This window comes from Pseudomyrmex gracilis, unplaced genomic scaffold (assembly GCF_002006095.1).
Source record: "Pseudomyrmex gracilis isolate BER0280 unplaced genomic scaffold, ASM200609v1 scaffold_230, whole genome shotgun sequence".
NCBI lineage: Eukaryota > Metazoa > Arthropoda > Insecta > Hymenoptera > Formicidae > Pseudomyrmex > Pseudomyrmex gracilis.
The window spans coordinates 4827-19105 of record NW_018020814.1 but is presented as its reverse complement, the minus strand read 5'-3'; the positions used below and the strand labels follow the sequence as shown (position 1 = coordinate 19105).

Below are 14279 nucleotides of genomic sequence, written 5' to 3'. Positions count from 1 at the left end.
ACACATATATATATATATATATATTTATATTATATATAATATTTATATATAATATAAATTATTATTATTTATTTATTATTATAAATATAATTATAATTATAAATATCAGTTTTATCGAACGCGACACACATATATATTTAGAATTTCAAAGATGTGTTCTAAAAAACTCTCTTATGTTTTGTGTTATTTTGCGATTTGTTTATTTAACATCACTTAAGTAATACTTCGCATTATTCTCCGCAGTAAAGTTGCTATTGTATATATTTATATTTGGAAAGAGAAAAAGACACACAAATCTTGACCGCGTGTTCTAAAAAGCGCGATAATGCGCGATATTGTTACATACGATCTTGAAAGCGGCTTGATTAAACGACGTTCGTCTAAAATAAGAAACGCTTAGTATATTGCGCGTGAAAAATTGCAGCAGATCGAAAAGTACACACACAAAAAAAAAAATAAAAAAACAATATACCGCGTGCACAAATTATTGCACAAAATAGCCGCGCGGAGACGCGTGGCGACATATTGCGCTAATTCTGATATAACTGCGGTCACAGAAAACGAGACTGTACATGTACTCGCGGCACGAATACGATTTCATGATTCTCTCCATGACGGGTGCGTATATACATATAATACGCACAAATAGCCTGGTAACTATGTAAATTTGTAAGTGCAGGAAGATCCATTCGTCCGTCGTTAAACACGGCGAAGGTCTTGCGGCGAATTAACCCACGCAAATTTTTTGACATTTTGCGCGTTGCGCGCGCGAGAAGGAGAAATCCAGTCGTCAGCTCCAGGCAAAACTTTGCCTTTATTTTTTTGATCTTGAAGTTCAAAGCAAAAGAAAATAAAAAACAATTAACAGATCTCAAAACAATAAAACTTTGACATAGAGAATTTTGATTGACTTCGAGTCAAAATCTTCATTTGTCATCTAAATCGCAAAATATCAGCAAAAAAGATAAGAGAAATTTGCATTTTTTAAGATGTGGGAAAAGAACGAAGACGTTCGAAGAAATGATGAGTGACAACGCAATTTTAGAAGAGCAACAAGAAAATGAAGATGTAACGAACGAATGGGAATATGTAACGTATGAACAAAAAGAAGAAGACAAATTAGAGAAAATCTCTGATGTGGAAGACGCGCAAGTAATTGAAAAAGCGAAAGAATTAGAAAAGAGTGAGGAAGATGAAGATGCGGATAAGAAAATCATGACGTTTCTGCGTGAAAAGGGTTTAAGCAAAACTCTTATCAAGACGTTGATCAATACCGGTCTTACGAACGAAAATGTCAGGTTAGCTGAACCAAAAAATAGCAAATATTCTTTGTTTCAAACAATCATATAATTTTGACTTATAACTAGAATACGATTACAACACGTTTTTTATATTACAAAATTCGTTTTTTATATTATAAAATTTAAAACATCCCGGTAAAAAATTTTTCATACATACTTATACACAAATTAAAATAATTATATCTAATTATGCAAATTTACATATATACACCGAAAAAATTATATTCTCGTAAGTAGAAGATTTGATACTTAAAAAATCTTCTTAAAGATTTTAGATGATATTCTTCCAAAATTAAGAATATATTCTTTATTTAAGAATATAGTCTTTTTCGATAGTGAGATGTACATGTTTTTCTATAGAGGATTTTTATATTCTAATCAGTATATATTCTTATCAATATTACTATTTAGAGGATTTTCCTCTTAAAATAAGAAACTCTTCTTGGCGCCTATTTTAGTATAAAATATACTTAAAGTAAGTGGGATATCTTCAAAACAAGAATACAATTTTTTCGGTGTAATTATACAAATTTATATGCCGAATATGTCCATGCAATTTTATACATAAAAAATTTTTTACTGGGATGTATTGTAATACATAAAGAGAATAAATATGGATATATAAACATGAGTTTGTTCTCTTTTCTCTTTTCTCTTTAATTCTCTTTAATTCTCTCTCTTTCTCTCGTTCTCCTTCAGACTTTTAAAGACTTTAGATCTAACCGATGACGACGTCGACAATTTGCGTGATTTATGGCAAGCAAAAATTGTTGAACAAGTTAGCAAAAGCAGCGATTCTATTAATTCCACTTTGCCCGGCGGCTCGTCGTCGAGCGCGCACTTGTCGCCGAACAGCGTCTATTTAAAAAGGGTCTTGAGCAAGCCATTGATACAAGCTCTTCGCGAAATTGTAGCAAAGCAACCGGCCGATCCGGTGGAATATCTGGGCCACTGGCTGCTACATTTTAAAGTCAGCAAATTTCTGAATACGCAAAAATTGAATTTTTATATCGAACATAAGAATCATATAGAAATTTATGTATGCGAGTAAATAAGAAGGATGAAAGAATCTCAAATAAATATTTTTACTTATATTTTTGAAAGAAGAATAAAAAAAACTCTGTTTTAGGTTTGCGAAGAACTAAGTATACAGCGGAAAGAACGTGAAGTGAAACTTTTTATCAGCCAAGAAAAACTGAAACCGAAAGTACGAAGTAACATTTCACACGTTTTATTGACGTCTTTTTGGATCGTAATATGATTTTTTTTTGTTTTATATTATTTTAAGAAACAATAAGAATATATATTATTTTTTTGGCGACATAGAAAGTTGAAGAAACTCTTTCCGAGTGGAAAAAAGAAGAGGTTCCCGGCGAGGATTTGAATTATTTCGATTATGACGAATATATGTTTAATTATTAACTTTGCATATATACAATAAAAAAAACATTAAAAAAGAAAAATGCAAGATAAAAATAGAAAATTCTAAGATATTGTCCGGGAAAAAATGGATTAGATCTAACTTAAATTTAACGAGATAAAAAAAATAGGAAAATAGATCTAATTAGATTCAAATAGATATTAAATCTAAATAGATATAAAGTAGATCTAAATAAATATAAGCAGATCTATATTATATATATATAAAAATTTACACCTTTATATATATTATTAAATCTACTTTAGATCTACTATAATTAAAACTACTCAGATTTAGTTAGATTTGAGCAGATCTAAACAGATCTGAGGTGATCTAATATATAATAGATCTGAGTAGATCAAGACTAGATCTAATAATAAATAAAAATGTGTGTATGTAAATTTCCATAGATTTACTTATATCTATTTAGATTTATTTTATATTTATTTAGATCTATATATACTTTACATCTATTTAGATTAAATTTAGATCTAATTAGATTTATTGTTCCAATTTTTTTGATCTCGTTAGATTTAAATTAGATCTAATCCATTTTTTCTCGGGTGATTTATTTTTTTCCTTTATATGCGCAATCTTTTATACAATAATTATTATTATTTTGTTACTGCAACGCGGTTTCTCTCTTTTCCATCACCGAAAAAGTTGTATTCTTGTTTTGAGGAGAGATATCCCACTTACTTTAAGTATATTTTATACTAAAATAGGCGCCAAGAAGAGTTTCTTATTTTAAGAGGAAAATCCTTTAAATAGTAATATTGATAAGAATATATACTGATTAGAATATAAAAAGCCTCTATAGAAAAACATATATATCTCACTATCGAAAAAGACCATATTCTTAAATTAAGAATATATTCTTAAATAAAGAATATATTCTTAATTTCAGAAGAATATCATCTAAAATCTTTAAGAAGATTTTTTAAGTATAAAATCTTCTACTTACGAGAATATAATTTTTTCGGTGCAATAATATAATTCTTAAAATTTTAAGAGAAAATATATAAATATATATAAATATATATAAATTAATAAATGTAGTTAAACTACTCACCAAAAAACAGGGCTGCGTTGCTCGTATGACTTTGTTCACTCGATTGAAACACACGGTTAATTAATCATTATTCACATTTGACAAAACTTCAAAGTTTTTTCATTCCGGATATTTGCACACACACAGTTGTTAGTTTCTCAAATTATTTTATGCGCAAAAAATAGAATACACAAAAACAATCGTTGTCGTTCATTTTGCCAATTTGTTCAATTATTGAACTTTCCATATGTGTGATTAAATAACGAGAGTAAACTACAAATTGTTTTAAACAAAAATTTTAAAAAGATTAAATGTGATTACTGCTAAAAAACAAACATTAACAGTTTCTACGTGACTTTGTATCTGTAGATATAATTATATCTTTATACTGTACGCGCCATCTGGTAAAAAAACTGTCAAACCGAAATGAAGCAACTTTGAACACGTCCGCATGTGAGATAGAAAAGTTTTACAGCTGGCTGTCTAACGGCAATTTACGATTTTCAACTTGGAATCGTCAAGACGTCGTCACGTGTGTGTCATTCGGTGACATTTTTTCATAGTTTTTGGGCCAAGTGACGTATTGATAACAAAATAGGAAGTGTTTTTCGATTGTCTGCGTTTTACTTAACGTCTAGACATGCCTTGTCTTCAAATTTGAGTAACATTTTGATAAATATATATATATATATATACTACGTAATCGTAAAACCCGGAAGTGCCTAACTTCGGAACAAAAACATATACAAGAACGTCAAGTGTAACGTGAAAACAAAGTTTTATTAACCTCAAATCAGAAGTTGGCGAGAGAGTGATTTTCCGAAAGGAGGAGGAGGATACCACCACCAATTTTGGAAAAAAAGAATTGCGCTCTCGCATCGCATCGATGTGAGAGAGTCGGTTGATGGACGCGTTAATAATACTTAGTAAAGAAAAACAAGTTGCTGAGAGCCGCGTTTTACACACATTAGACTTTGGAGGGGGTGTTGACACTTGATTCGTGACATCATAGTCCTATGACTAATTCGATTATACTTTTCGTTTGTATATATTCTTATGCGTACAAGTGAGATACAATAAGTAAGTAATAGGAAAAAGCTTCTCTCTTCAAATTTTATTTTATTTCTGTTGTTCAAAACGTTGTTGTATGTGGAAACGTTTATTCTCGAAATATATTCAACGCTTTAGACAGTCCTCGTTAGCTGTTGCCCATATATGTACGTTGTTTTGCAGCTGCAAAATACGATCAGATAATAATTTTTCGATCGTTTTGTTGTTTTTCTTCCACAATTGTTTTTGCAAATAAACTACTTCTTCCACAATTGTTTTTTGCAAATAAACTACATACTGAAATTATTTTTTTTTTAGAATTTTTAAATTGTTTTTGCAAATAAACTACTTCTAAGTTGGAAAGGATAGGTTAACTCACGATCAAAATAAAGATGTTGTTTATCAAATTAATTGTAATAATTGTAATATATCTTATGTCGGACAAACGAAGCGTAAATTAAAAACAAGAATTAGCGAACATAGAAATCAGATAAATAGAAATTCTGATTTTGTTTCTGTGGTTACTGAGCATCGTTTGGAGACTGGTCGTGACTTTATGTGAAATGACGTTAAAATCTTAGATATGGAAAAATTTTTTTATAAAAGATCAGTTTCAGAAATGCTCCACATCAAGTTACAAGACAATCCGATAAATGTAATGTCGGACACTGATAAGCTAAAACCTTACTTTCCCTTTTTAGAATTGTATAGATCAAAAGTTTAAACCGTTACTTTTGTATTTAATTTGTAAACATGATATTCGACTTTATTGTGAACCTTTTGATNTTCTGATCTGATAGTGGGGATATCTATATATATTTGACTGTTTTATGTTTTCTCGCCAGTACACATTATATTATTGTATTATTTTGACATCTATTTGTTAGTGATGTTGTGTACTACAATGTTACTTCTCAATTAAGTGAGTTTTTTATATTATTTTCAATTTACTAAGATGTTTGTGTTGCGCTTATTTTATTTATTGTTATTTCTTTTGTTTTTTCTTGTTAGACTTAATTATTTAATACTGAAGAAGGTCCAAAATTGTGTGACCGAAACGTCTATTTATCGAATAAAGACAACTTTTTATACACGACCAACCTGTATTTTACTGCTCGTATCGGCCTTTCGACTGTTTTTTGACTATTTCACGAGCGATTGATTGATTTTTAAACTACTTCTTCTACAATTGTTTTTTGCAAATAAACTACATACTGATATTATTTTTTTTTTAGAATTTTTAAGATGATAGCGTCAGAAATTGGCTCAACAAACACGGAGCCTGTGCATATCAGAGTTACAAATGAGAAAGCTCCGTTGATTAACGGAAGAGGTGTGCTTCAACGATTGAGTAACATTTTCAAGTTCAGAAGTACAGCGCATTCCGAAGGAGATGGCTATGTTGAATTTGGTAGTCTCGGTGTGGACAGCGCTCGTACATTGGGAACTTTTGCCGGTGTATTCAGCCCGGTTACATTGTCTATGTTCAGTGCCTTAGTTTTTATACGAATGGGTGAGCAATTTATTGAGTAATTTATAGACTTTCGTATTATAAAGAATTAATATAAATATCTGCTGATTTTATTAATTTATAAATATTAATTTTTTTTACAGGTTACATTGTTGGCAATGCTGGATTACTTATCACTCTAATTCAATTTGTCATAGCGTATGGCATTTTGTTGTTTACGGTAGCCTCTGTTTGCGCCATCTCCACAAACGGAGCCGTAGAAGGTGGCGGTGCTTACTGTATCCTTTCTCTTATGAAAAGCAAAACAAAAACTTCTCATATTATTTTATATCATTTTTCTACCGAATTAATCTCATTTATGTTCTATGTTCCGGTCTCTGTCAAACAAATTAACTACGCCAGCTCATCACTTTGAGATAAGTAGCTTATCAGTAGATTAATTTGCTTTGACTTGCTTATACATACATTTGACATAATGTGTAATATAAATAAGCGAGAAAATTCTCTATTTCTGAAAAGTTTGTTCTACCAAAACAATTATACAAAGTTAAATTTGCTGAACAATTCAAATATTTTTCTATTAATCCGTATAGTTATGATTAGCCGCACGTTAGGGCCTGAATTTGGTGGTTCTATTGGAACTCTTTTTTTCATGGCCAATGTAGTATCCAGTGCGCTTTGTATTTCTGGATGCGCCGAAGGTTTGGTTGAAAATTTTGGTCCGTCTGGTTACCTAAGTGGCAAAGCAGGACTCATACCGGATGGACGATGGTGGAGATTTTTATATTGCTCCGTATTGAACACTGCCAATCTCGTAGTTTGTCTCATCGGGGCAGCGATGTTTGCAAAAACTAGCGTTGCAATCTTGGCGATTGTCTGTATCTGTTTGAGCAGTGTTTTTATTAGTTTCCTGACGCAAGGTGCAATGGAGGTAAATTTATATAACTTTAAAAACCATCTGATGATGTAAATAAAAATAATTTGATATTGTAATTAAAAAATATTAAATACATTTTTTTTTAATACATAAAGATTGCAATTCCGGATGCAAACACGTTGGTTCAAAATGTAACGGAACATATAAATGGAAGTTATACAGGTCTTATGTTGTCTACGTTACGTAGCAATTTCTACTCGAACTACAGTGCCGATTACTCAAGCGGAGGAACTCTGACGGATTTTGCCAGCGTTTTCGGTGTGCTGTTCAGTGGTGTAACCGGAATAATGGCCGGGGCTAATATGAGCGGTAAATAATGAAATTTATTTCTTTTGTACTTAATATACATACGTATATATGTACTTATTCTGTAATATAACAATTTTACAGGCGAATTAAAAAATCCCGGCCGAAACATTCCACGTGGCACATTGTCCGCGGTATTGTTCACTTTTATATGTTACATTTTACTGTCCCTATTGACAGCAGCCACCACCAGTCAGTTTTTATTGCAAAATAATTTTATGTACATGATGTCGATTAATTTATGGCCACCGTTTGTCGCTGTCGGCATTCTAACGGCAACTTTCAGCGCTGGTTTGAGCAATTTGATCGGTTCCAGTAGAGTATTGGAAGCATTGGCAAAAGATAATGTATTTGGTGAGCGATTTGATAAGAATATAAATTTAATACACATGAAATTAAATACTTTTTGTATAAGAAATTAAATATTAAAACGATAATATTATATTTTAGGTTCGGGATTGAATTTTATAATACAAGGCACGTGGCGCGGCAATCCAATAACAGCAGTTTTAACCTCGTGGGCCTTAGTTCAGATAATCTTGCTTATCGGCTCGTTAAATACTATCGCGCAGGTTAATTCAGTACTATTTCTATTAAGCTATCTCGCTACCAATCTTGCATGTCTTGGGTTGGAACTTGCTAGTGCGCCAAATTTTAGGTATTCCATTTAAAACTTACATCCTCAACTAAATTTAATCAGAAAAATTATCATTTTACTTGTTACATATACGATCTCTCTGAATCTTTTTTTTTTTTTTTCAGACCGACATTTAATTACTTTACATGGCATACGGCGACAATTGGTCTTCTCGGTACCCTGATAATGATGTTTGTAATTAACAGCATTTACGCATCCAGCAGCATTATATTGTGTTTAATTTTGATTATCGTGTTGCACTTGTTCTCGCCGAGTAAAAATGCACCGTGGGGCAGTATATCTCAGGCATTGATATTCCATCAAGTCAGAAAGTATTTGCTGATGTTGGACTCCCGAAAAGATCACGTCAAATTCTGGCGTCCCCAAATGTTGCTGATGATCGCGTCTCCGCGTTCCGCCTGTCCTCTCATTGATTTCGTGAACGATTTGAAGAAAGGCGGACTTTATGTAATCGGGCACGTAAAGGTTGGCGAATTTACGGGTCAGAACATCGATCCCACGATCGAAGAGTATCCGCACTGGTTGAGTTTGGTTGATCATTTGAGAGTTAAAGCCTTCGTCGAATTGACCGTGACGAAAACTGTGCGCGAAGGCATGCAACATTTGATCAGGATATCGGGATTGGGGGCGATGAAACCGAATACAATTGTGCTCGGATTTTACGACGAGGAAACGCCGCGAAACTTCTTCCTAGATTCTCAATACGCAACACCGATGTTCGAGAATATCACGACTCTTCCTAACAATACTGTTTTTCCTTTGAGACAAACCTCCTCGGATGAGAAGAATTTGGATCCGATTCAGTACGTCGGTATGTGCTCCGACGTTTTGAGAATGAAAAAGAACTTGTGTCTGTGTAGAAACTTTCATCTGTTGAACAAATCACAATTAACGAAGTAAGTAGAAATTTTATTACAAAAACATTTATTAAAAAAAAAAGATCACAGTTAACGACACGGTAACATATTTTTCTTTCTAGAAATTCAAATTTGAAATACATCGATGTGTGGCCGGTTAATTTTTTCCAACCGACAGATCAAGATCCGTTCGATACAACGTCGCTGTTTATGCTTCAACTCGCGTGTATCATCAACATGGTCCCAAGCTGGAAAAACTTGCATCTCCGTGTGTTCCACTGCGAGATCGCGGACAGCAGTGAGAGCATGAGTATCTCAGAGTCGCACAGTTCGATAAACGATCCGAGAATCTCGAACGAGCACAGAATAAGAAAATCATTGAATCTGTTGAGAATTTCCGCGTCGATCAAAAAAATTCCGGAATGGGGAGAGCAAGTTCGGGGGTTGCAAGGTAGATCTTTGCTCGAGCCGAAAACCCAATACGACTCGAGTACCGAATCGAATAATGTTTTGAGTAATGTGTCACGGGCTTATATATTGAGGTAAGTATCAAGTGAAATATAAAATATTTGCACTGCTATATATATATATTTCACAATTATTTATTTATAATTTTATTGTAAATAAATAATTTTTTTTTTAGCGTAAATCAATTGATAAAACATTATTCTACCCAAACCGCGACAACGTTTATTTATCTACCTGCGCCACCGGTCTCGAGCACGTGGGACGAGGATGATATGTATCGGCAGTATTTGCAATCGTTGACAGAATTAACTGTAGATTTGCCGCCGACAGTTTTGGTCCACGGCGTAAGCGCCGTCACGTCAACCACATTATAACGAATTACATGAGTAGACACTGCAATATTTATATAAAGTACTTCTTGATTAGACGTTTAATCCAAAAGTATACATTTATTCTAGAAGTACACATTCTAGAAATATACATATTAGAAGTATGCATTCTCTTTAGAAGAATACATTCTCTCTCTAGAAGTATATATTCTCTAAAAGTATACATTCTCTGTATGTATAAAACATAATGTTTGCGCGTTTCTATAAACTACAGTGTACCGATCACGAAAAATATCATTCGTATTAAATGTAAAGAGAGATTACTAGACGATTATTCTTAATCTGTTATACATCTCTCGTTACTACTATCACTTTGATACTTTTATTAACACAGTAGTGTTACTAACAATAAGTATTGATTTTAAATCTCTAGAAAGAACGCTTTTTCACGTCCAAAATAATTTAATATTGTAAATATTAAAATTTATTACTGTGATAAAACAAACGTACTGTATAAGAGAGTCTTTAAAAACAATATTTTTTCAAACTGATGACTAAGCGGATCTAAAACAGTGTAAATATGTCTTAATGTTTCATATATATATATATATATGTATATATATATATTACATATAAATATAGAATCCAATTTCTAACATTTACTCTTTTATACTGTGGATTTCATATCATAGTATTATAGGTATTATATAGTATTAATTATATACTGATGTGCTTATTTAAATAAATAAAAATTGAATAATATTACACTAATTGTGAGTGTTCTTTTTATTTATTTAAACTCTTGTAAAAGAAAATATTTAAAATTAAAATGGTATTTTTCTTGTTAAATTGTACAGCTGCATAAAAATTATGTGAATTTACTCACTATGTCAAGAGACACGGTAGTGCCTCACGTCAAGTTCAAGCGCAATGAAGTTGCGCGAAAACGGTGTAAACACTCCGTGCCTTTATTACGCGAAAATGAGTAATAATTTTGACATTCATGAAATATTTATATCTCAGTAATGACTGGACTGATCGACTTTTTTTAATCTCAATCGGTGATGGGTTGAAAAAATTGAGAAAACAGTATATGATTTTCTTTTTCTATGTCTTCTATTCAAAGATATTTAAAGATAAAAGACTGAATTTGTTGAGATTCACATATAAAAATTTTTTGTCGGACCTCGGATCAAATATATATATATATATATACAGGGTGTCCCAGAATTGGTGTGACATCTTTCGTAGGCAGGTAGAAGGAGTAAAACTGAGTCGAAAAGTCCTGAACCATTTTTTTCTATTATTTATAATAAAGGAGTAATTATTGAGTAAATCAGGCCAATCAGCGCCGACCTTTAGTCAGGCGCACGTCAGTGAGCTACGCGCCTGGTGTGTGTGTGTGTGAGCGCTCCGCGCGGTTTAAAAAGCAGCAAAACCGGGAAAATTTTATTGTTGTTATACTTATGCAATAACTATATAATTCCATCAACAACAAAGAATGACATTGAATGAGAGTTAGGTAAGAGCAGCAAATATAGTATACCTAGCGGAAGCAGTTCTGGAAAATTTGAGTCACGTGACGTTTTGCTGCCGCAGCGTGCTGTTAGTTGTGTTCCAGAATTGCTGCCAGCACGCTGCCAGTGCTAAAATTGTATAATATATGTGACTTAAACTATAGATCTTTAGCGCTGGCAGTAAATTTTGAAACACAGCCGTTGTATGAAAAGGTATTTTTATGGCTGATGCACTTCTAGACAAGAGGAAAGGAGAGGCAGAGGAAGAGATCGATCGTGCTGTCGCCTGGCACTGCCTGGACACGAGGACCACCAAGGTGAAACTCCGTCGCCATTTTAAACAAGGAGAGTTTGGCCTTTCTGAGTTCAAGAGATAAGATATTACGTTAGATTATGTTTATGGGATTAATTTTACCGATCTCAACATCGATTAAAAGCAAGTTAATGAACATTCGACAAATCAGTATGACAACTAGCATCAATTGTGTGAAATCTCTGATGTACAAAGAGTACGGCGAACCCGCCGATGTTCTTCAAGTAACTACACAAGAAATTGAACAGCCAGCGAGCGATCAGGTATCAATTATAACTTTTATTATTGATTATTTTCGTTGTTACGTAAAATAAAAGGCGATTGTTTACGACGCAGGTATCTGTAAAATGGTTATTGGCCCCGATAAATCCAGCCGATATAAACACGATACAAGGAAAATACCCTAGCAGGCCGGCATTGCCGGCAATAGCAGGAAATGAAGGTGTCGGTGAAATAATAGCGATTGGCTCCAACGTAAAAGATTTTTGTGTCGGAGACAGAGTGGTTCCAAATGGACCCAATTTTGGAACCTGGAGAACACAAGCTAATTACAACTCTGAGAATGTCATGAAAGTACGCATGTTGACACGTTTAACATTAATAGATTAAGTGTTATATGCTGCGTGTATTATTTGTTAGTTTAATTTCACAGATTCCCAGTGATTTGGATTTAGTCAAAGCTAGTATGCTGAATGTAAATCCATGTACGGCGTATAGAATGCTGAAGGATTTTGTTTCTCTGAAGCCGGGAGATACTGTGATACAAAACGGTGGTAATTCCGCAGTTGGCCAACTGGTCATACAATTGTGCAAAATATGGAATTACAAGTCTGTCAGTGTGGTTAGAGATAGGCCAAATATACAGGAATTAAAAGTACGTTATTTCAAATGTTGCAGAGATCAACATGTATATATAAAATAATATATACAGAGTGTCTCAGACTACACATGCCACTCGCTTGAAAACAACGAAAATGGTTATTTTGAAAAATGTTTTAGACAAAGTTGTTGTGGAACAAGTAATGCGTTACATTGGCATATGCGACTGACCTTGAGTGGCGTCTTGAAGGTCATGTTAAGGTCAACTTGAATTTTTTAAATGGCAACTCTTAATTTTTATTGCGCGAAGCGCTCACACACACCAGGCGCGCGGCTCACTGACGTGCGCTTGGCTAAAGGTCGGCGCTGATTGGCCTGATTTACTCAATAATTACTCTTTTATATTATAAGTAATAGAAAAAAATGGTTCAGGACTTTTCGACTCAGTTTTACTCCTTCTACCTGCCTACGAGAGACTGTACGTCAATTCTGGGACACCCTGTATATGTATATATGAATAAATATATGATATGTTACAAATTACTTAGGATAGACTGGTAAGATTGGGTGCTGATGAAGTGTTGGTAGAGAGTGAAGTTCGGACTACACAGCTATTCAAAAACAAACAATTATCTGAGCCTAAATTAGCTCTTAATTGTGTCTGTGGGCAAAGTGCAGTAGAAATAATGAGGCACCTCGCTCATGGTGGTGTTATGGTGACTTACGGTGCCATGTCTAGAGAACCGATAACCGTACCAGTATCTGCGCTTATTTTTAAAGTAATAACTAAATCGCTCTTTCTATATTTAGAACATTACATTTACATACGAAAGGTGTAATTGATACTAAAATATAAAATAAACTAAATGTTCACAGGATATATCGTTGAAGGGATTCTGGATGACAGCCTGGACAAATGCAAACCTGAAATCTCAGGAGAGAACGGATATGTTTAAGGAGTTAGCGGCTCTCTTTAGAGATAAGAAATTGTGCTCGCCAGTTCATAAACTAGTGCCTTTCTGCGACTATAAAGAAGCCGTTTCTCAGGCACTTAATTTCAACGGTCGAAAAGACACAAAATACATCTTAGACATGACAAAATCTTAATATCTTCATTTTATATGTATAATTTATTTTATACAAGGTTGGGTAAGTTAAGTTTTTTTTTTAACTAAGGGTTGGGTAAGTTAAGTTAAAGTTAAAGATCTTGAAAATGTAATTTAGTTAAGATACAAGTTAACCCATAATAAAATTAATTGATTAAAAGTTAAGTTAATAAAAAACAGTAATTAAAAAGTTAAAAGTTAAATTTTTCTTTTCTTGAGTTCAGTGTTTTAGTCTTACAAATAACAAAAATAATAAAAATAATAAATTATACATTTAATTTAGAAATATACTTCATACATATTAAATAATTAATTTAGAAATATACTTTTTGTATGTTTTAGAAATTATAGAAACATATATTGTTTTGATACACTGGTTTGTTTATAAATAAATATATCTATTTATCGATATATTTCTACAGATATATATTTTTTGTCGACAGATACATATTTATTATATATATTTTGTTTACAAAAACTTATTAAATTTAAGTAATAAAGTCATTTTGAAATTTTTATCTGACATTATTTCTCGAAGATTATCAAAAAACGAGTCCTCCTACACTGAACGTTTAACGTAAACTGAAGATAGTATTGATGCATTATATCACGAAGTAAGAGTAAGGAGATCGAATTGATATATATAATATATAATATATATATATATATATATATA

General features: G+C 32.6%; 4 protein-coding genes across 4 annotated transcripts in view; 3 read left to right on the top strand and 1 right to left on the bottom strand.

The window, feature by feature from the left end:
- Positions 1-3871, bottom strand: part of LOC109858943 — a 29754-nt gene extending 25883 nt beyond the window's left edge. Inside the window, exon 1 of the mRNA XM_020436672.1 lies at positions 3794-3871. The gene's annotated coding sequence lies outside the window, so the exon portion shown is untranslated. The remainder of the gene's footprint in view (positions 1-3793) is intronic.
- LOC109858916 (60S ribosome subunit biogenesis protein NOP8-like) lies at positions 526-2723 on the top strand. Its single transcript, XM_020436628.1, has 5 exons — positions 526-618; positions 990-1298; positions 2001-2271; positions 2431-2508; positions 2628-2723. The coding sequence occupies exons 2-5, from the start codon at positions 1021-1023 to the stop codon at positions 2721-2723; spliced, it is 723 nt and encodes a 240-aa protein (XP_020292217.1). The 5' UTR covers positions 526-618; positions 990-1020.
- A 325-nt stretch (positions 3872-4196) lies between the features above and the next one.
- On the top strand, positions 4197-10563 carry LOC109858942 (solute carrier family 12 member 9). Its single transcript, XM_020436670.1, has 10 exons — positions 4197-4852; positions 6058-6335; positions 6437-6571; positions 6887-7224; positions 7326-7539; positions 7621-7890; positions 7987-8194; positions 8299-9090; positions 9174-9593; positions 9695-10563. Exons 2-10 carry the CDS (start codon positions 6068-6070, stop codon positions 9891-9893), a joined length of 2844 nt encoding a protein of 947 aa, XP_020292259.1. The 5' UTR covers positions 4197-4852; positions 6058-6067; the 3' UTR covers positions 9894-10563.
- A 738-nt stretch (positions 10564-11301) lies between these two features.
- LOC109858917 (probable trans-2-enoyl-CoA reductase, mitochondrial) lies at positions 11302-13687 on the top strand. Its single transcript, XM_020436629.1, has 6 exons — positions 11302-11370; positions 11606-11941; positions 12015-12251; positions 12331-12552; positions 13046-13276; positions 13374-13687. Exons 2-6 carry the CDS (start codon positions 11759-11761, stop codon positions 13602-13604), a joined length of 1104 nt encoding a protein of 367 aa, XP_020292218.1. The 5' UTR covers positions 11302-11370; positions 11606-11758; the 3' UTR covers positions 13605-13687.
- The last annotated feature ends 592 nt before the right edge of the window (positions 13688-14279 follow it).